The sequence below is a fragment of the Megalops cyprinoides genome, chromosome 9 (assembly GCF_013368585.1).
Source record: "Megalops cyprinoides isolate fMegCyp1 chromosome 9, fMegCyp1.pri, whole genome shotgun sequence".
NCBI lineage: Eukaryota > Metazoa > Chordata > Actinopteri > Elopiformes > Megalopidae > Megalops > Megalops cyprinoides.
Window position 1 is genome coordinate 36080550 of NC_050591.1, and position 20671 is coordinate 36101220.

The 20671-nt window shown below is 45.7% G+C and overlaps 1 protein-coding gene across 1 annotated transcript in view; it reads left to right on the plus strand.

Annotated features, from left to right (window-relative positions):
• igsf9ba (immunoglobulin superfamily, member 9Ba) overlaps window positions 1-20362 on the plus strand; it is a 107952-nt gene extending 87590 nt beyond the window's left edge. Inside the window, exons 13-20 of the mRNA XM_036536738.1 lie at window positions 1479-1654; window positions 2448-2674; window positions 4444-4528; window positions 5496-5657; window positions 6472-6517; window positions 13227-14867; window positions 18106-18233; window positions 19882-20362. Coding sequence (XP_036392631.1) covers window positions 1479-1654; window positions 2448-2674; window positions 4444-4528; window positions 5496-5657; window positions 6472-6517; window positions 13227-14867; window positions 18106-18233; window positions 19882-20096 — 2680 coding nt within the window. The 3' untranslated portion in view covers window positions 20097-20362. The remainder of the gene's footprint in view (window positions 1-1478; window positions 1655-2447; window positions 2675-4443; window positions 4529-5495; window positions 5658-6471; window positions 6518-13226; window positions 14868-18105; window positions 18234-19881) is intronic.
• Window positions 20363-20671: the final 309 nt, after the last annotated feature.

The following is a 20671-nucleotide window of genomic DNA, read 5'->3' on the forward strand; positions in this document are numbered from 1 at the left end:
GAGGAAACATTCTGACAAGCGTCTCGTGTGTAAAATGGCACCCGACGCCCACGCTCGTCCGTGACGTGCTTCAGACCTCCGCGTCGCCGAATTGATTTGTAATGTGAAATGGCTCTGTGATTACAGTCCGAGGGCCGCCGCTTGCAGAGGGGGGCCGGAGCGAGTCAGGATGAAGCATCGGCCGAAGGAGCGCCGCGTCTGGCCATGTTCCATCGCTCATGGCTCCCTCTGTTGTAGCGTAACAGCCGGCATAAATCCTGCGGGGCGGTAGCGCGTAAACCGCGTGTGCGATGCCGACCGGGGTGCGGGCAGGCGCGGCGCTCGCAGCCAGCGCTTCGCTCTTTAATAATGCATACGCGTGCGTGCGGAGGGCTGCGCGCATGGATATGAGAATATAAATCACATTATTACTCTGGCAGAGATGTAACAGATGGCATGCCTTACGCGGCTTCTCCGGAACGGCGTCGGAAATTCATTGCGCTCGCATCAATATTTGAAAGCGTAAGCCTTCTTTTTTTCCCGAGCGCTAAGATCTCTGCCTCGGTAGCGCGGTTCATCCGAGAAGCATCTGCTTGGCATTACACAGCTAAGTATATAACTTATTAACCGCCTCTCCGTGGGCCTTTCTTTATGTTTCGTAATGATACGTTGTGCGGGAAATGACAGGGCTTGTGTCCCAGTGTACCAAAGAGCATCTATGTCTTCTGACAAGGATATTAAACCAGAGGGCTGTCAGCTCTCACATTTAAAAGTGTCACCCCTTCCAATTACTTGGAGCTGGGAGTATCCGTGCTCTGAATTTATTTCTCTTCTCTGAGGGAACAAACACAGATCACTTATTTTAGACATTCAGAATTTTTTTTTTTTAATTTGACCATCATGGTCTTTGGACCAAAACAGCAATTCAATAGTAGCCTGGCATTTCTTCCCAAACAGCTGTGTGAGGGCTGAATGCTGAATGTGTGCAGAAAGAGTGTGCCGTTGAGGGAGTTGTCTCGCTGCCCCATTTTGGAAGTAGGGCAGAGTAACCAAACTTTCAGCTGCTGTGTTTTAGCCCTTGAATGATTCAGCAAATCTTTAAATGATAAAAATCACAAGATCAAAAAAAAACAAAAAAACAGTGAAACTTTAAAACCTCACACGTGTCTGTGTGTTATAATGAGGAGTAATTTATCCAGGTTGCTGGGTCAGGCTGCTCCTCGCACCGATCTTGTGCCTCGCTGCTGGTCTTGCTGCTTCCTGCCTAGTGATCCATGTGTAGCTGCAGCCTAACAAATCGCCTAACCTGCGTTCCGCGTGGTTGAGATCGATGGTCCTCGCGGGTTGCTGGCGCTGAGCGCTGCTGTGTGGCTGCTTAGTATGGGCAGCGGTGCATTGTGGGTGCTCGCGCGCTCCTGGCTCTCGCCCAGTGGTGCTGTGATGGGATGATATGACCCTGGCTGCGGCCTTTGCCCCCCCTTCTCCCCCCCCCCACACAGGGTGAAGCGGGCTCAGTTCGGACCCCATGACTGGCGCTCCCTGCCCGTCCCCGGGACGCAGAGCTGGCTGTTGGTGCAGGGGTTGGAGCCTGAGACGGCGTACCAGTTCAGCGTGCTGGCGCAGAACAAGCTGGGCACCGGCCCCTTCAGCGAGGTCGTCACTGTGAACACACTAGGTGGGTGGAGCTGCCGCCGCCGCCGCCGCCACTATGCGGTCCTGCAGAAATCTGAACCCTTACCAAACCATCAGTGCTGTGCAAAACCCTCAAAAGCACAGAAGAGAAAACAGCTAAATTACTCTTCTCCCCAACAAACTACTTCACGCATGGTACTTCATACGTGTTGGTCACGGGCACCTTCAGCAAGGTCATCTCTGAACATGTTAGGTGGGTGGAGCTTCACCTGCCGACTGCCCTCTCGTTTCAGACCCCCGGCCGTGACCTCTCTCCAAATGCATGCGGTGAAAGTCTCTCTCATACTTCCCTAAACTTCAGTGTCAGTCTGAAGTCTGTCAGCACCCATCTCCTGAATTTTAATGACTTTTAATGGTGAAAAGAAATGATTGGGGCTGCAGAGTTTTTTGGTTTTCATTCTCCCCTGAATTCATCATTTAATTTTGGGGGAGGCTTCTTTAATAATGAAAGAGATGTGTGTGTCTGTGCCTGTTTAAGATTTGAAAGCATGTCTTTTCTCTGTCCGTCTCAGTCTGCGCATCGCTTTAAATTGATGTGACAGCCAGGCACTTCTCTGTCTTTCAGTTTGTGTGCCCATTTAAAATGACTTTAAGTCACATCTTGTCTTTGTCTGTCTTTCTTTGTCTGTAACCGGTTTATATAATTATTTCAAAGCACATTTTTTCTGCCTGTCTCAGTGAGAGTGCCAGTTTAGACTGATTTTAAAGTGAATCTTTTCTCTCTCACAGTGGGTGTGCCTTGCTGTGTTTTTAAAGCAAGTTTCTCCCTCTCTCAGTATTTCCTATAAGTACCCCTGAAACAATGGTGCTGCTGACCCCACCACGGTGCCTCACAGCCAATCGGACGCAGCAGGGAGTTCTGCTGACGTGGCTCCCTCCAGCCAATCACACGTCACCGATCAGCCATTACATCATGGAGTTCCGCCTGGGAGAGAGGTGGGAAGTCCTGGACGACACCATCCCCGCCGGGGAGACTGAGCTGATGGCGAAAGATCTTGTTCAGGTAAAAGGTTTCATCCCGCAATGCTGACAGGAAGTGACCTGTAAATTACATGTATACAACCACATGATAGTCTGTTGGCAGTCCTTTTTTAGTGTAGAGTGATAACACACTCGATTTCATGTCCAATACCGATCATGTGATGAATGTAGCTAGTGATTGAGGAGGAATATTATCACTCAACCCATAAGGGGTAGAGTGATAATATGCTGTCAGTGCTGCAGTTATTTGGACCAATCAAAGTGTTTTGGTAGTGAAAGTGAAAGTTTTTAATAGGTTAAGCTGTGACAAAGAGGAGGCTGAATCCAAATGCAGAGATAACTCAGGACACAGGAGGGTTGCTTCAAAGAAAATAAAGTTATCTTTAATGTAGACTTAGGAGAAACAAAACAGGTTTGGTACAAGAATGTACACACACACACACACAATAGGCATGGCAACTCAGGACTGAGCAGAAACATGAACAAAGGACAGTTCTTGAATAACCAAGGCCACAGGTGTAAACAATAACTAATTAACACAGGTGAATGACATTAACTAAACGCGATATAGAACACAGTAAGTTGTATGATCGCGTGGTGGCCAAACCCGGGGTGTAACAGCTACATCCCTGACGTAAGCTCAGCCACTAACTGACAGTGCATAGAAGCACAACTCATTTTGGGGCTCATGAAACCTCTGTCTAACTTTAGTGTGTGCTGCTGTCTCTGGCATTTCCTGCCATCTTGACTGTAGCTGTGTCCGACTGGCTGCACCGGTCGCTCTGCGACGGCCCAGATCAGCACAGCAGTCGAGCTCCATCACTCATAATGTGCTGCAGTGCCCTTTGCTGGGAACCGCTGCATGGCCCTTCAGAAGTTCAGACCCAACAAAACAACCAGTGGTGCGCAAAACCCCAAAAGCACAAAAGAGAAAACGACAAAATTACTCTGCTCCCCAGGAACCTGCCTCATGCGTGCCGTTCTCATCTGAAGGTCTCAGATTCGAGAAGTGAGGTGCCCACACCCTTAGGTCTTTCCGCAAATTTAAGAGAACAGTTACAAAGTGATCTGTGGCTCAGGCAGCTTCACCTCACACTGCAAAAATGTCCTGTTTTCTTATTTAAACAATATCTGAAAATATGGTTGTGTGTTGAATTCATTTGGCATTTTCTTCAGATATGTGGCTCTTTTCTTCTCCAAAGCTGCACATTTAAATCAATATTAAAAAGAGAAATAAGTTCATTGATATGCTGGTCTTCATTAAAAAAGCAGCACAGATCTGAAGCAGAATGACCCACCTCCTTGAGGGACTCCCTGCACTTGCTCAGTCTTTCAGAACGGGCTCCTTTAAGGACATGTACTTACTTCCAGCTTCATTCATGATTCAGCGACTAAAACCAGGAAGAGATTAATTAGTGATCGTGTTCCCAGCTGACAAAATGAAGCGACTGCCTGCTCCGGGTTTGACCCTGAGAGCACAGCACACTTTGTCACAAAACACCGGGTGAGGTAACACAGCCAAGAGCTAATTGAAAAGGGTGATGCCTTTTTTCCCTCTTGTGTTCAGTCATACAGTATTCACCTCTTTAAGTGGGTGTTTGTCCTCTCTGTACTGGCTCATCCATGAGTCCACCCATCACAAACCACACTAGGGGTGTCGCCAATGGATGCAGCATCTAGATGATAATGGATGTTATTATTCACGTCTTCTGGCTGCCAGGGTGGAGAGGGATTGGCTGTTAGCATTTGGACACTGCGAAATGTGCGTCTGATTGGTCGGTTTTGCTGCAGGAGGCGTGGTATGAGTTTCGAGTGATGGCCGCCATGGACGATGTCATCAGCGAGAGCAGTAATGTTGTGGGAGTATCGGGCTCAGGTGAGAGAGAACGGGAGCTGCTTATACCTGTCACTGATACGTCACCCTGTACACTCTATTATTATATTTTAGGGAAAGCAATGGTTAAATAAATGTGGTGATGCTGTGTTACTGTTTTCAGTATGATTATTAAAAACAACAAAACTCAGAACATGTAATCCATGCATTACATGTCTCCCACAAAGCGAATTCCTCCGTTTTTTATTGCTGTTTTAATATCATTATTTATTTCTTTATGTTTTTGCTTACTCTGATGTCTAAAGCACGCTACTGCATCTGGCCAGATTGGAGTGCTCATATTTAAATGTAAAGCCATTCAAAATACTGAACGCTTACAAGGGCACTCAGTTTGGCTAAATTTAAACAGGCCATTGGTTGAAGCTTTCTGTGGAAATTGGATTGCTCTGTAAGTTCAGAGTAGCCACTTTTACTTTTTACCCCAGTGCTTTAGATTTTCATTCAGGATGAAATAATCTGCATAAATACAAACTTCGAAATGCATGGATTATGCTTCTGGAGTCAGAGTATACTGTATCTAAAAAAGCACATATAAAACTCATGCATGCACTTTCGGCTAGTCAAGTTTTTAAAAAAGATGTATGTGCAGGGAATTGGACAATGAGATTCTCTTCTAGAGATTAAAAATGCGAAGAAACCTTGTAGTATGTCACAATGAAATTTAATATAGTCCGAGTAGTCTGTGTGAATTCCTTTTTTTTTCCAAACTACTTTTAAATGTTTTTTTTAAAGGTAACTAGAATTATGTTTAATGTCTTAAAGTGCCTTAGAAGTGGTGGTAAGAGCGTACAGAATATGGTTAACCAGAAACAGATCATTCTGTTCCTTCCTTTGTACATGTGTATTCCCTGTGAATGATGTCCGTTGCCTTTCCCCGGTGAGATTCTCACTCTCTCTGGCTGGTTATGTTCTCTCTGCTGACCTGTGTGCCGCGCCCCTGTCCCCTCAGATCTCTTCGCTACCCCAGAGATGGCCGACGACGGCCTGGCACGGCCGGTGGTGGCGGGAATCGTGGCCACCATCTGCTTCCTGGCGGCTGCCATCCTCTTCAGCACTCTGGCGGCCTGCTTCGTCAACAAGCAGCGGCGGCGCAAGCTCAAGCGCAAGCGAGGTGAGTCTCCACGCCGGCATTGGGGCGCCCTCTGCTGGCCACCATCGTAGACACTGCTCCACCAGGTTTCACTTCTAAATGGAAAAATACCTGGAGATAATAAGATCTAAGAAGATGGATTGTTAGGGCAGATGCATCTGCCTGAACATGACAGCAGTCTAAAAGGATAAGATTACTGTTGTGGTGTGGGCTGCCAAGATGATTGCAAACTATTTCCTTTCAAAAGGTAATTCTAGAGTACTCCAAAAAGCTTTTCATTAGATAAAATAAATGATTGAAATCTACTTTTGTACAAAAGTCAGCTCTAATGCAGTATAATGCAACAGTGCTAGATGGAATAGTTATGCTCTCAGCTCTAAAAGTATGGGGCTATTATGTGGACTGTTTATATTTCTTGCAAATGCAAATATATAACCAATCAGTCTGTGTGAACTGTGTGGGCAGCACGCGCTGTTGTCCTCATTTGCTACACTGCGGTGTGCGGAACGACAAATTGTTGTAATTCATACTGAATGCAAGCAGATGGGTGAGTTCACATATAGCTGATTTGAGTGGGAGACGAGACTTATGTATCCATTAGTGCTGCAGCCATGGAGTGAGTTTTCTCTCAGTGACTGGAGAAGCATGGGGAAAAAAATACAGGATTTTCATGTGTGTGTGGCACACGATAATATAAAAGTTTTACCTTGCATTACTGAGTCAAACATTTGACCGTATGCGATGAATTAAATACAACACTTACTTGCTTGTTTTTGGTTGTTGATGCCACAGTGCCAGTTCATTTTGTCACTCTTTTCTTGGTCTTCTCCTTCAGATCCTCCTCTTTCAATAACACACTGCAGGAAAAGTATGGAGACGCCGTAAGTATCGCTGAACGCCGGCACCTCTTACCGCATACACGTGGACAGAAGTAAATCAGATTCATGAGATACGTGGTAGTTTGTGTTCGTAAAACCCCCTCATCATCGTGTGGCTTTGCTCACGTGAGATTTCAGGATGGAAAAAAGCAACAATGTTTGAAAAGTCTTTTTCAGTTTTTAAAGTTATAGGTGGTTATATTTTTACTTCTGACAGAACTCAATCTGAAATGGCCTCTGAAATCTCTTCTTTAATCTTCTTAATAATGCAATATTCTCAATCAAATCCCCAGAGTCTCTTTTGCAGAGGCTACAGCAATTAAGTGTCTGAAGTTTCTTAAGACTTTCTTCTATTACATGTGTTACTGGGAACCAGTCTTGTTGTTCCTCTCTGTACTTTTTCAATTGCACACACTTGTATGAGCAAAGCACTTCACACAGAGATCTCCATAGACAGACATGTTTGCATGAATACATGTTCATCCCAATGCTCAATGCACCAGCTGTATGATGACCCCCATTCCTGGTTTTAAGGTAGGTTTTTTATTTTGTTTTGTTTTTGTTTTTGGCAGTTATGATGATCAATGATACATTAATAGGCAAACTTTTATATACTGTAAATTGGTCTATATTATACACTGCTGAATATGTGTTGTCGATGGACACACTTTACTTATTTTGATAGTGGTGCACTTATTTCAGTCTCAGAATTTGTGTTGCAGTCAAAAGCATTCTGATTGTCCAAAAGCTGTACTTTAGGGTTGATCTTTGTCATCTTGGTCTTCGGCAGAAACTCCAGCTGGCTGATGGTTATGTAGTTTTGACACAGACTCAAATATAATGTGGTAATCAGATGGCTGCCATATTTTTATTTCCTGTATATAAACATTGTACAGATATGTATGGTTATATGTACTAATTATATAATATTGTGACATTGTGATTGTGCCACCTTTACATCAGGCGTGGTTACAGCTATGCTGTTTCAATATTTGTTTCTGTTTCAATATGTTTCACTGAGCTGGTATTAAAAAAACACAGGGGACTGCACCGTTGAATAATTAGCAGTTAATAAAATATTGGCTGGATCTGGTAAAATAAATAAATAGGTAAGTGATATGTACATGTATACTGTGTATGTATACCATCCATTTGACTCCTAGTGTACAGAACAGATTTGCAGTTATTGGAAGACACGTTGTCAGTGTTGGAAACTGAACACTGTGGGCTATAATGCCTGATCTATTTTTGGCAAGGCTTTGCATGCAGTAAAATCCTAATTAGGTTTTTCTTTTTTTTCCTCTCCAGTAATTAAAATATCCATTATGCATATAATGAGATCTGAGAACAATTACACTGGGCAGAAAAGGAATAATTAATGTATTAATGTAATATATCAGTAATTTCAGTCACGCTTTATTTTAAGAAGGCCATTTCCCCTTATTAAACTGCCATATTTATATAGCAGTTTAATAGGTAAGTACTGAGTAACTGCAAGAAAAGTCTCTGAAGCCTATAAAACTATGTGTTATTATTTTAATTGTGTTCCTACAGAACAGCTTTGGGGTTTTGGACTGTAGTGTTGCAGTAAGGTTAAGGGTTGATCTGAAGGGTAGGAGTAATTTGAGTTGATGTTAGGGATGGGGTTTACTATACAGCATTTAAAGCTACAGTTATACTGTGTCACGTGACCAGAGGCTCTGACTCTGGAGAGAGTGTGTGAGAGAGGGAGGGTAACACGCCGGCCACCATGGAAAGAGAAAGCTTGAATTCTGTACCCCTGAACCTTGTGACATAGACTAATGAGAACCTAATCAGGAAAGTGGTGGGTTGGGTTCTGGTTGTGGCAGGTTGAGGCCGCCTTCTGTGATGTCACTCAAATACCGCTTGTGGATACTTTACATCCATGCTGTGAGCAAGCGTATCTTTTTAAGTGCAATGTGGGAGTACCATCACATACTCATATGCATATTCATATTAAAGTACTAGAATATTAATAAGGATGTTTGACGGGCCGTGCATATCTGTTTTTTTGTTCTCTCCTGTTTTCACTCAAGTTATCTTTTTTAATTTTTGATTTTCTTATTATCATAAAAAAGAATATGTATTTATGTACAGTCTGAATTTGCTATGAAGGTTATCTTTTATTTTCTTATAGATTAAATTTAATGCATTTTCAACTGGAGTTTAATCCAGTTTTTTTCAAGTATCCCTCTGTACATTTCCTATATATTCATATGCATTTAGATATAAATACATGGAATAATTTAAAAAAAGAAAGACAGCTGTGTGAAAAACGATGTAGCTGTTAGATAAGGGCAAGGCAGTGAAGAAAAAAAAACATATCCAGTTATATCAATAGATAATTTCTTCTCTGCATGCCGCGAGCTTTTAACTTTGCCTTGTATGATTGGTTATGACACGCACTGAGGTGAGGTCCAGTAAGCCCACAGGCCGAGCCTGTATCGTATGCATCCTGTTCTGTGTCTCTGTCTCTATTGGTGTTTTTTTGTGGAAGCCCAGCCCCGTTGACGGCCAACCTGTGCCCCCGTCTCTATTGTCTCCCACCACAGGATTCCTCTAACCCCTTTGCCTGGCATTGAGCCGTACTGGGAGGGGCAGGAAGAGAGCCGCTACCGGCCTCCACACACCAGCCCTCAGTGAGTCCTTGCGCCTCGCTCCGCCGCCGTGCAAGCCGGCTTTGGCGGCGTGCTTCCTTTCGTGTGCCGGGCGGTTTCGTAGCGGGCTGTACCGTATGCCACGCCCGTCCTCTCACCTGCGACTCTAAGACGTGCCCCCCTCCCCACCACCCCTTCCGTCCCCGCCCCCTACCCCCCCCCACACACCCATCTGAACCCCACCTCTTCTGTTGTGCCTTTGCGCTGTAGTTACATTGTCTTATGGTGTAGTGTTGGTGGCCTCATCTGAATTCCTATCCTAATTTTACCATTTAATGATCCCCCAGTTGAACTGTCTGAATAAATCCCTACCTCCCCATCTCAGATGATGTGTGATGAGCATTCTGGTGGCTGCTGGGCATTGCCCAGGTGGGGGCAACATGCTAATAGTGGTTGAGATAAGTTAGCCCCCCCGTCACTCTAATGTGCTTTGAGGTCAATGAAAGGCCCCATGTAAATACAGTCTACTTTTTGGAGTGTTTTTAGAGTAGTTGGTAGAAACTTCTTCATCATTTCAAAGTAGAAGCTGATAATTTATATTTTTGAAATTGTGTATGCAGTGTATGAGATCATCTGTAGGTATTTTGGTTCATATCATTGGATATACACAGGGCAGAAAGAGACCTTGATGATATCAAGATCTTACAATGTCACTGGTCCCATTCATCCAGCCACCACCCTTTCTCCTGTGGTACCATGGCAAGGCAATCACCCCGTTTCCCATCCTGTCTTCCTAAGCGTAGCTATGTACGAGCTGTGGGACGGCCTTATCACTGTATTACTGTTTACCAGAAAATTACCAGCTATTGAGCTGTGAATATTTGATCTACATCTTTGCCCTTGTAAGTGTCACTGGTTTGAACATTTGACTTTTAACATCGTCCCTGATTTTAGATGAACTATACCAAGGATCTTAGCTTAATGATTACAATGCTACTTTTTTTTCTGCTTTCACATTATTCCATTTTAATCAGGTTATATTCATCTACATTTCCCAGCCATTAAATCAGATCATGCCGAACCACTGAAAGTCAAACCTGATTAAATTAATTTTGATTACATTTCAATTATAGCAAAAAGAAAGTAATGTGCTGCTAATGTTACCTACGGTAGCAAGTTAGGCTAGTCGCTCTGGTTCTGCATGTATATTTACACACCATCCCGATAGGCAGTGAAGGGATATCGCTGAGATGGGGGTGGTGATGGGGTGCTGAAATGTATGTGTAGGAACAAATACAACTGATAAATGAGGCTGATAAGAGACCATTTCTCATCTAGTTTGCATAACATTTGGAGATAACATTAATGGTTGAAGTAGGCATGAGGAATTGTGTTTCCTTTCTGGGTTTTGTGGGTGTTTTGTGGGTGTTTAGGATCTATGTGAGCATCTGTTTGTGAGATGTGGCAGACTGTCTTATATTAACATGCACATTTGATATCAAATTGCAAAGTCAGTTGGCCATAGCTGTGCAGTAAGAGGCTGACCCCAGCCAATGCTGAGATGCCAAAGAGGACAACTTTGCTCAATAATTTCGCAACTCACTTGCATGGCTGATGGTGTAAAACAGTTCCAACTCTCCAGACAACGTTAAAAATAAAAACCCACTTTTGATTTGTTTATGACACATTAGAGAGATCATATTGCCATGTTTTTGAAAAAAAAAACTTACATTCTGGCATGTTCTTGACAGTTAACTGTGATAAATTATAAACTGAGAAATATGTGCCTCCCACATAAGCACCTGCTGTATATGATGAGCATTTCACTAATTGTTTCAACTTGTACATTTTAGAGTTGACTTGCACATTCTTTGTCTCAGTTGAGAATTTAGTTTAAGCGTTTCATTTACTGTCATGCATGCCCTTCTCAAAAGCTACCTACAAGCACAAAAAATGAATAAATAAATCAGACTGTCACCAGGGTGTAACAAATGTTAAAGAGGTCCGCATCCCCACAAGTGAGCTCTGAACCTCTGTCCCGGTCCCGTAACTACCCGTTAGTCACCAATCTCTCGTTACCGGTTGAGCCAAAGGGAATTTGCTCCCAGCTCCATAGGTAATAACCCTTGCTGACTGGAGTCTCAGGGAGTCCAGCTTTACACAGGATTCACACAGGCAACTACTGTCAGCTCTGCTACTTTGGCTCAATTATTATGAGCCAAATTATGAGATGTATTGTGCTGTAGGTGCGTTGCAGAGGCTGAACAGTAGATGTCTCTAAACCTTGGATTTTAGATTCTTATGCCTAAATAAATCTGTGGGGGTTTGCTGTGTGTGAGGAAGCTTGTCAGAGAAACATTACATGTCAAGACGGTCTGTTTGTGTTTATATTATATGAACACAAGAGAATTATTCCACAGTTAGTTTCCCAAACGTTTACAGAAATTTAGCTCCCTAAAACCGCATATCTCAGTAAGAAAGAGTTATAGAATCATTTTCTGATATTTTCCCCAGTACGAGCTCATTAGGCTTTTCTGTGATTTTTGATTCCCTCTGGGAAATGCTGAATGTTAAACGCTGTACCGATCTGATTGGAAACGGCAGCAAAATAAATAAAGATGGCAGCGGCAGTGAATAAATATATTTACATCAGATTGATTTTTATTGAAAACAGTGGTAGATGTTCCACAAATGTTCCCTGAGTGGAAGACCCTCTGGTTGCGTCTGGTGTTTTTAGCCGGTTGTTAGTCTGTCTCAGATTTGAGGCAGAACCAGGGAAGCAGTGGGCTTCTGAGAACAGCTCACAGCTGCTGGTTACCTGCATCATCAACGTCACTTACTCAGCAATGCGCTTTGGTTCCTTCTCTGTTTGCACTAGCATACCCTGAAATACTGCTCAGCAAAGCCTGGCTCTGCTTTGCCTTCCCGCTCTCATTCCCATAGTTTTCTCACTGAACGGGCTTGCTCTGGTGCTGTCCTGATCGTCAGGGAGATAGGCGGTGCAGTCCTCATTGTCCCTCACAATGCAACTGCTGCTGGACGTTCAGAGTTGCACCGAGTGCAAACCTTCAGTTTAGTGCCAGCAATATTAGTAGAGCCATGTCCTCATGATGACCATTATAGTGTACTTGTGTGTTATCTATGTATTTATTTAGCTGTAGTTTTGGGAAACATATTTGCCTTCTGTGTGTGGCTGCTTACGCATGGGATTATTACTGCAGAGACAGTCAACAAATGTGTTTACAAGTATGTTTCCAAAAGAAACGATACAGTAGGGAAAAAATGTAGAAAATATTTTCCAGTAGGTTTTCAGAGATGAATATAGTGTCACCTGTAATGCATAGTGCCACTCCAGAGTCCAATTTATTATTTATTTATTTATTTATCATGGTAATTTTGGATCTGTTTTCTTTGCTTAAACTGCAGAGATGACAGTCCTGTTGGAGGAAACAGTTATTTTAGACTTTGGTGACTGGATCACACATCGTTTTATGCATAAAGCCCAGTTTGTCATAGTCTAGCCTGCATAATACCAGGACATATTCAGATTCTGAGTCCTAATTTATTAGTAATTACTAGAATTAATTCTAGTGATTCTGTTTCGCAAAGTCTCTCTAACAAAAAGGATACTGCCTGTTCATGTTTCCTTTAGCAGGGAGGACAAAGTGGAGACACATTCCTGTTACTAAAGTAAATTAATTAAAGTTTTCGCTGACAGATTCTTAAAAAATTGTGCAATGACTACATTTTGGTATATGCATTAGTGTTGAATTTTGGAACTACAAAGACCGTAAAAATTGCCAAATACAAATCCAAATACAGTTTCTTGCTAATTTTTCCCAGGAGTTTATTCACTGCCTTGACCAGAGTCAGGGAATAATTTTACAGGTTTTTTTTTTTCCAATTAGCCTGGGTTTTCTGTTTTTCTCCCTGGAAAGTGGAAAGTTATATGGAGTGCTTATTGTTTTTGATTTCTTTTGAAAAAGACATTTTATCTTCAAGGAGACCTGCTGGTTTAGTGAAAGTTAAATGAAAACAGATGAATAGATTCTGGTTACTCAACATGTCCCTTTTGTCCCCTGTTCGTTCTGCAGGTCATCGTCGGGGAAGGTGAGTCCAGAGAGTGAGCGTTCCTTCCGGGCCCCGTCGGAGTCGTCAGATGACGGTCACGGCCTGCACGTGCGGAGGATCCCGAGCCCCGCGAGGGAGAAAGAGCTGTCGCTCTACAAGAAGACCAAGCGCGCCATCGCCGGCAAGAAGTACAGCGTGGCCAAGCACGAGGCGGAGGCCACCACGCCCATCGAGCTGATCAGCCGCGGCCCCGACGGACGCTTCATCATGGACCCGTCTGCCGGCGAGGCCCCCACCCGGCCCCGCCGCATCGAGGGCTTCCCCTTCGTGGAGGAGTCGGACCTGTACCCTGAGTTCCGGCAGTCGGATGAGGAGAACGACGACCCCGGGCCCATGCCCCCGATGATGCCCACCCTGAGGCCCCAGATCTCCCCCATGTCCTCCAGCCAGGAGTCCTACATGCAGCCCCCAGCCTACAGCCCGCGCCTGCAGCGGCCCACGGAGGGCATGACCATCACGGAGGCTGGCCGGCTCCAAGCCGTGGGACAAAGCCGAGTCCCGCGGCACTTCCCCCATGGCCCGTTTTACGGTTACCGTGGCAGCCCCGGCGAGACGGAGTTCCCTCCCCCCTTCTACATGCCTGAGGTCAGCCCCCACAGCTCCATCATGTCCTCGCCCCCTCCGTTCGGCTACCCCGCCATCCCGGAGGAGAGCGTGGAGGGTGACGCCGGGCACTACGCGGCGTCCGGCAGCACCCTCCCCCTGACGCACACCCCTTCCACCCGCTCCCCGGAGACTTGGCAGCAGCCCGATTTCCCCTTCGCCGGTCTGGAGGGGCCTCACCTTGTGTTCCCTCCCCACCACCCCCTGCATCCGCAGCGGGACCTTCCCGAACCCCCCCCGCCGCCTCCCCAGGGCTTGCCCCCCGGAGGCCTCCACCTTTCCTCCCTGCAGTTCCCCCCGTACCCCGGCACCCTGCACCTGGAGGCCCCGAAAACCCGCCCCAGCAAGTCTCCCAGCAAGGCCAAGCCCCAGGGCCTTCCAGCCAAGCATTTAACTATGCAAGAGGCGCAGAGTCTAGGGCAGCTAAGACACACCAGCCACGGTTTGGGTGTACCGGTGTTGCCTTACCCCGACCCAGCTTCCCACAGGAGTAGCCCAAGCACATTCGGCGGCCCGGACACCCGCTGGTACGACCCGCAATCCCGGATGAGCCCACGGACGGCGCGTCGGGCGGCAGACCCCAGCCTGCACCAGGTGGTCCTCCAGCCATCGCGACTCTCCCCTCTTGCCCAGAGCCCCCCCAGCTCTCAGGATGGATCCCCGGAAATCGTGGTGCGCCCCCGGCCCCGCCCGAGTGCCTCCCAGCCCGCCCCGCCCGCGGAGACGTCCGAGATCACCCTGCAGCCGCCTGGCGCCGTCAGCTTCTCCCGGCGGGCGTCGCCCGCGACCTCGCCCACTGAGGGGCCGTCGGGGGGCCGCCAGGCGAGCCCTAGTGTCCGTGCTGCCATGGCGTTTGCCACCGCCGCAGCCAGCTACCCCTCGCAGTCCCCCTCGCCCCCCACGGAGAGCAGCGACATTTTCGGGCAGGTGCCGTCACAGAGGAGGACAGACGAGGAGATCCTGCCGTCCGAGCCCTCCCCCCATCAGCTGTCGGCTTCAGGGTAGGTGCAGAGAGCCGTCAGGGGAACGTAACTCCTCTCGCCTCCTCCAAACGCCCAGAGAAGGACCCCAGATGCAGATCCACCTTCTTCTGCTCAAATCTCTACATGTGTGTGAGGCCCAGTTTGCTTTAAGCATCTCAGAACCTTCTTTTATTACCCTCCATCTACAGTACCTACAGTAACCCTTTCACTCAGACTAATAAAATACTTCTCTGCACCAATTTGGCACACTCAGCACTAAAACATATTATTCTGTCATCTTGCAAAAACGTCATGCACTATTACTTTTTATATTACTGCCACAATTTTTGCTTTGCAAATACAAATGTGTAAGTGATAAGAACAGGTCTTTGCTATAGGTTGTTAAAATTTAAGCCAGACTGACTGCCAAATTGCTTGTGATGACTAAATTACACCCAGACTTACAAATGAAAGGGAGGTCAGGAGGCCACTAGTTTACAGTTTAGTTCTGTGCTGTTAGATACACAAAAGACATTATATCACAATCACCCAGTGAAAAAAAAGGTTTTGCTCTTACGTAGCGTAGTGCTGTACAGATCTTTCAAGATACACCATTCACCCATGTTATCTCTGAAAGTCTGAAACTGAACACCATAGAATACATGATCATCGTTTCATTGTAAAACCCCTCATGTCTCCCACTCTGACTTCTCTCAGATGGGACCATTTTATCAGATAACACAATCTGACAGTCTAAGGGGGGGGGCATATTTGGATATGAAGAACAGACAGTATTACACAAGGTAGAAGCTGTCCCACATTGATACAGGTTCCTAAAACGTTTGGAATCAGAGGAGATCTCCCATGATACCCAAACCCCTCTGTGTTGTGTCATTTTTTTATTCCTCTTTGAACCAGCAGGAGAGGCCCCTGAGTGCCCATGTGCAGTCTTTTCTTGCCCTAATATGAAAGCTCATTACCCTAAGCCTTATAGGACAGGCCTTGGTTATGGGAGTGTCCAAGGGTGCTTCCCCTGCAGTAGCAGCCACCCCCCTGCACCCCCCCACTCCCACCCTATCCCCCCCCCCCCCCCCCATCCAACCTCCCTCCCCTCCTTTTCTCTGGAAACCCCAGTCCTGAGTACTGGGGCTTAATCACATGGCTAATGTCAGTTTTCATAGGTTGCAATGTCTTCATCGTCTTGATTAGGGACGCTGGTTGTTCTGGCTCTGGGAGTCTTACCTGCTTTGTTTTTGATTGATCTCAGCTATCTGGGCAGCGTTGTTGTGACCAGGTCCTCTCCGTCGCAATAGGTAAGGGCTGGATCCATGTCTGAAAGGGGGCGGGGTTAACAGGTGGGGCTTTATTATCAAATCCTTCTTTAAAGGGGAATACCAACCCATGGGTCTGGATTTTAAACTTATTTTTGTTTTTAGTTCATTTCTTTGTATGAATTTGTAAATTCTTAAAAATATTTCTTTTTGAAATACACGTTTTGGTTCTGCAGTCCAAAATATCATGATGATTTGGGTTGAAAAATCAAACTGTGTGTCTTAATTATTTACTAAATTCATCAATGTTGTATCCATTTGCATATTTTTTAGTTTATATTTTAATATACTTGGTTTCCTGTAATGTGTTGTTTTGTGATAATTTTTGGCATAAATTCATTTGACAGATTTGACTTTGAATTGCACCTTATCGTTTCAGTGCTGATGCAGGAAGGTAACAGTATTACTCAAATCCTTGAGTAGCTATCCATAACATAGCTACGCAAATCAATCTTCCAGCACTTTGGGCAACAGGCCACTAAAAGTCATTAAATTAGAATTAGGTTACATCAGTTTCTATCACTTCTATCATTTAGTGAAATGAAAGGCAGATGTACTGCTCATTATCATAACTGATCCTGCAGATCTTTTTATTCCCTGTGGCCATGTCATATTTTTGACTGCAGAACAAGTTATTTCCCAAATCCTTATAATGCAGGTGTCATGCTGAAAATACTGTACTGCTTTGAATAGTATTGTTCCATGAGCCTGGGGAGTATTCGCTAGGTTGCGGGGCTTCGTATTGCCACCCTACGAAGTGTGATTGATCGTATTCCCCTTTAAAGTCCTGTTCCATGTGCTAAAACGCCATGCATGCTTCTGCTGAGTAGTGCTCTTCAAATCCAGTAAATTCCAATAAAGCAGATCTCTGCGTAAACCCGTTACATTCTGTCGTCCGAGTGCTTTGGTTCCTTTTGTTTTTCTCACGTGACTTTTGCCAAGTAGCCATTCTCCCCCCTCCTGTCATCCCCCCCGTCAGCATGGTGAGGCCATTGTAGACAGTATCCATGTCTATCGGTGCATATGGATGATGCCGTGTTGTTCAGCTGCGATTCCCACCCCCCCCCCCCCCCCCCCCCCCCCCCGCCCTCCTTCTCCTGTTTCTGCTAACGGCCTTCGATCTCTCTCTCCACAGCCCCGGCAGTGGAGGCCACTGCCCTCGCTTCCTGTAACGTGCTGTTTGTTTCTATGCCTCGTGAAATCCGTGTTTTTGGCAGAGTCTGCATGCTACCATTGCAAAAAAAAAAAAAACGTGCCTCCCAGTCTGGACTGGACAACGGCAGCAGGTTCAGTCCAGCACACGTCAGAAACGACACAGACAGGCATAAGAGAGTGACCTTTGCCCCCGAGTTCACGGCCCGCCTTCATGGGGATGCCGGGCTTTGTACCACCATCTATCCGTTATTCGTTTGTTTTTGTATATTTGAATGAATGGAAGAAGAAATAGGCCACATGCTACGACACAGGAACACTAACTGAGAGGTAAACTGATCATTTCTGTCTAAAAAATTAACATCTAAACAAATCTAATCAATACCATGCCGGAGTTTGGCAGACATTTATGAACCTAATGAGTAGGCAAATGTTTCATATTTTCATTGCACTTGTTGATTCATAACTGAATCTCTGATCATAGCTGTTATGTGATTCATACGCTCATAGCATCACGGTGCTCATTGCTTTGTTCACAGTAACATTTTGTCAGTGGTTATCTTGCTGAATCAGTTGTTGGTTCAGCCAGAAAGCCTAATAACCTGTTTTGATTTGTAGGTAATTCCATGCGTAATAGGCACCCGAGCCACACAGAGGAAGGGTCGAGGAATATGTGACCCTCTGTCTCTGTGGGGAACAGCAGACCAGAGACCATTTGAATGAAACTGTGCCCCCTAGTGGCTGCATACAGAATAAAGGGAAAACTGTTTGTTTTGTCTTTTTTTTTCCCCCAGGAAACATCTAGGTGCATCGAGTCCCCCTGCAGGGTCTGAGAGTGTTGAAGCACTGAGGTACCGACGGGTTAAAAAAGCCAAAAAGGTGGCCACCAACAACAACAACTCCAAATCCAAGAGGAAACCAGGTGGGTGTGGGCAAGTAACTAATACAGCAACCTGCTTTGGTTTTAAATTAACTAATTACAGTATTTTCATGTCTTGCTGGGTCATGATCTTGGACTGAGACTAACATGCGTCATCGCTGCTTGTCAATGAACTGAATGTCTTAAGTTGCTCTGGGAAAAAGAGCATCAACCCAATGAGCAAATGTCAATGTAAACGAAATCAAATGTTAGTCCATAACCATCATTTCTTCCATCTGTAGATGGCAAGGAAAACTGGAATCTGTGAGGTAGCCTGTGCTGGAGCAGCCAATAACTAACCCAGCATTGTCTCCTTACCGAAACTGTTTCCTCTCAAACACAGCAGCCAGGTCCCGGGAAATCCCGGTGACTCACAATGCCAGCGTCATCAGACGTTCCGGAATGCTCCGTGGCTGCACGCACACACGCCACTGGAACACGCCAGGCGTTCTGGAATTAACTGGCTGCTTCGTGTCTTGCAGGGCAAAGTCACATTGTATATATGCACCGGGTGATTCTGACTACCGGGCATCACTCCACTTCGGTGTGAGAAGGTAGCGTTGCGCCCCTCTCCCCCCTCTCCTGGCACCTCTGTAGCTGTAGCAGCTCGGGGGCTGTAGGCCCCATGACGTCTGCACCTCCCCGAAACCTTCACTGTGGCATCGATCTCCGTCACCACTTCCCTCACCACTGGAAACTAAAAACCATCCACCCTCTGAATCATGTAATAAGACATCTCACGCCCATTCATTCTGCACCCACAATGCTCTGGCCCTGTCCTGGATGTGGACAGAAATGTCTTGTTCCTTTAAATGTCTTGTTCGGAAAAGAGAGACCGGTAGTTATCCTGATGAGGTAATTAGGGTTCCTCTCTTGCGTTATGGACAGTCCTACTATAAGCAGGGAAAACAAACCAGTAACTGCGGCTTCCCCTGCTGTCCTGTTATTTCTCGGTCCATTTATTGATATTTCCAGCGGTATTTTTCATTTTTATTGAGGAAAACATCATAGAAACATGCAGAACAACCCAAATAAGAGTACATTGTGTAGAAATTATGTACAGAAGGGACCACGCGTCCAAAATAAATAGCAAATAAACAGAAATATGTGCAGAGAATAAAGGTATAAAGGTCATGCTCACGTTTGAAAAAAAAAAACATAGAATCCATCATATGTGCCTTTTTAATATTTATAGTACAGTTTAAACTAGGGGTTTTGCAGTGCAACCAATAAACAAATGAATATGATGGCAACATACTGACTGAATCACATTTTTGATCCATTTCACCCACCTGTTTGAAATCCCAGATGACACCAGAGTGTCGTTACGCCGGTCTTACCTCCTGTTTCGCTCGGAAGCACAGGTTCCTGTCGGTCGTAATGCCTGAACCACCCCCTGTCTGTCTCCTGTGAACACTCCAGGCTCTGTTGCTCCTGCTGCCACTGTCCTCTTCCAGACTCTGACAGCTCGGCTCGTCGTCCGTCCCCTCACCGCTCCTGACCGCCCGTGACTGCCCCTGACCGCTCTGACCGCCTCTGACCACTCCTGACCGCCTCTGACCGCTCTGACTGCCCCTGACCGTTCTGACTGCTCTGACCGCCGCTGACTGTCCCTGACTGCTCTGACCGCTCGCTCCTTGCTCTTCCCCAGGTGTGTCCACCTCTCAGACCAGGCAGCTCCACGCCTCTCAGGTTCTCCAGCCCGAGGAAGCTCTCTACCTCCGCAAGAAGAAGAAACGGTTCGCCAGGCAGGACCCCTACGCCCGCCTCTCTGCCCTGCTGTACCGCCGCCCACCGCGGGACGACCAGAAGGCCATCCTGGCCAGCATGGACACGGCGGATTCAGACAACATCACCCTCCTGTGAGGCTGCTCAGCCTACGCGACAACCCCGTCCTGAAACCTACGGTCCCGACCCTCAGCACGTACAGTACTGTCCCTCTCCAAAACCAACTAATGCTTTTCCTGTCATTCTCCTCAAATAATTTACAAAGGATAATTTTTTATTACCCCCCCCCCCCCCATCTTCCCAAAAGTTTTACTCCAGTGCAAAACATAAATTCAGAACAACATTTAAGAGTAAAATACAGGTCACTTCTCACAGGAATGCGCAGTTATTCAACATTAACACAAAGGCACCAGATCACTAAGAATGATGAGCTAATTTTTGTATATAGTTCAGTTCTGTATTGCAGTACTCTGTGTGAGCTGAAGGTGACATTAACGTCTTTGTTTTGAAAAATTATAGGTTTGTGTAAGTGGATAGTTTAATGTGGAGTCTGGTCCTTTGTACTCACATTCCATCATATGCTATATTCTCCTCCCAAAGAGATACCAATCTCACGAGAAGAATGCAGAGTTCTTTCCTTCTACAATATATACCTCAAAGTATTTGCACAGTTCAGGTTTCTGCAGTTATATAAGAGACTGTTTGTCACCAGG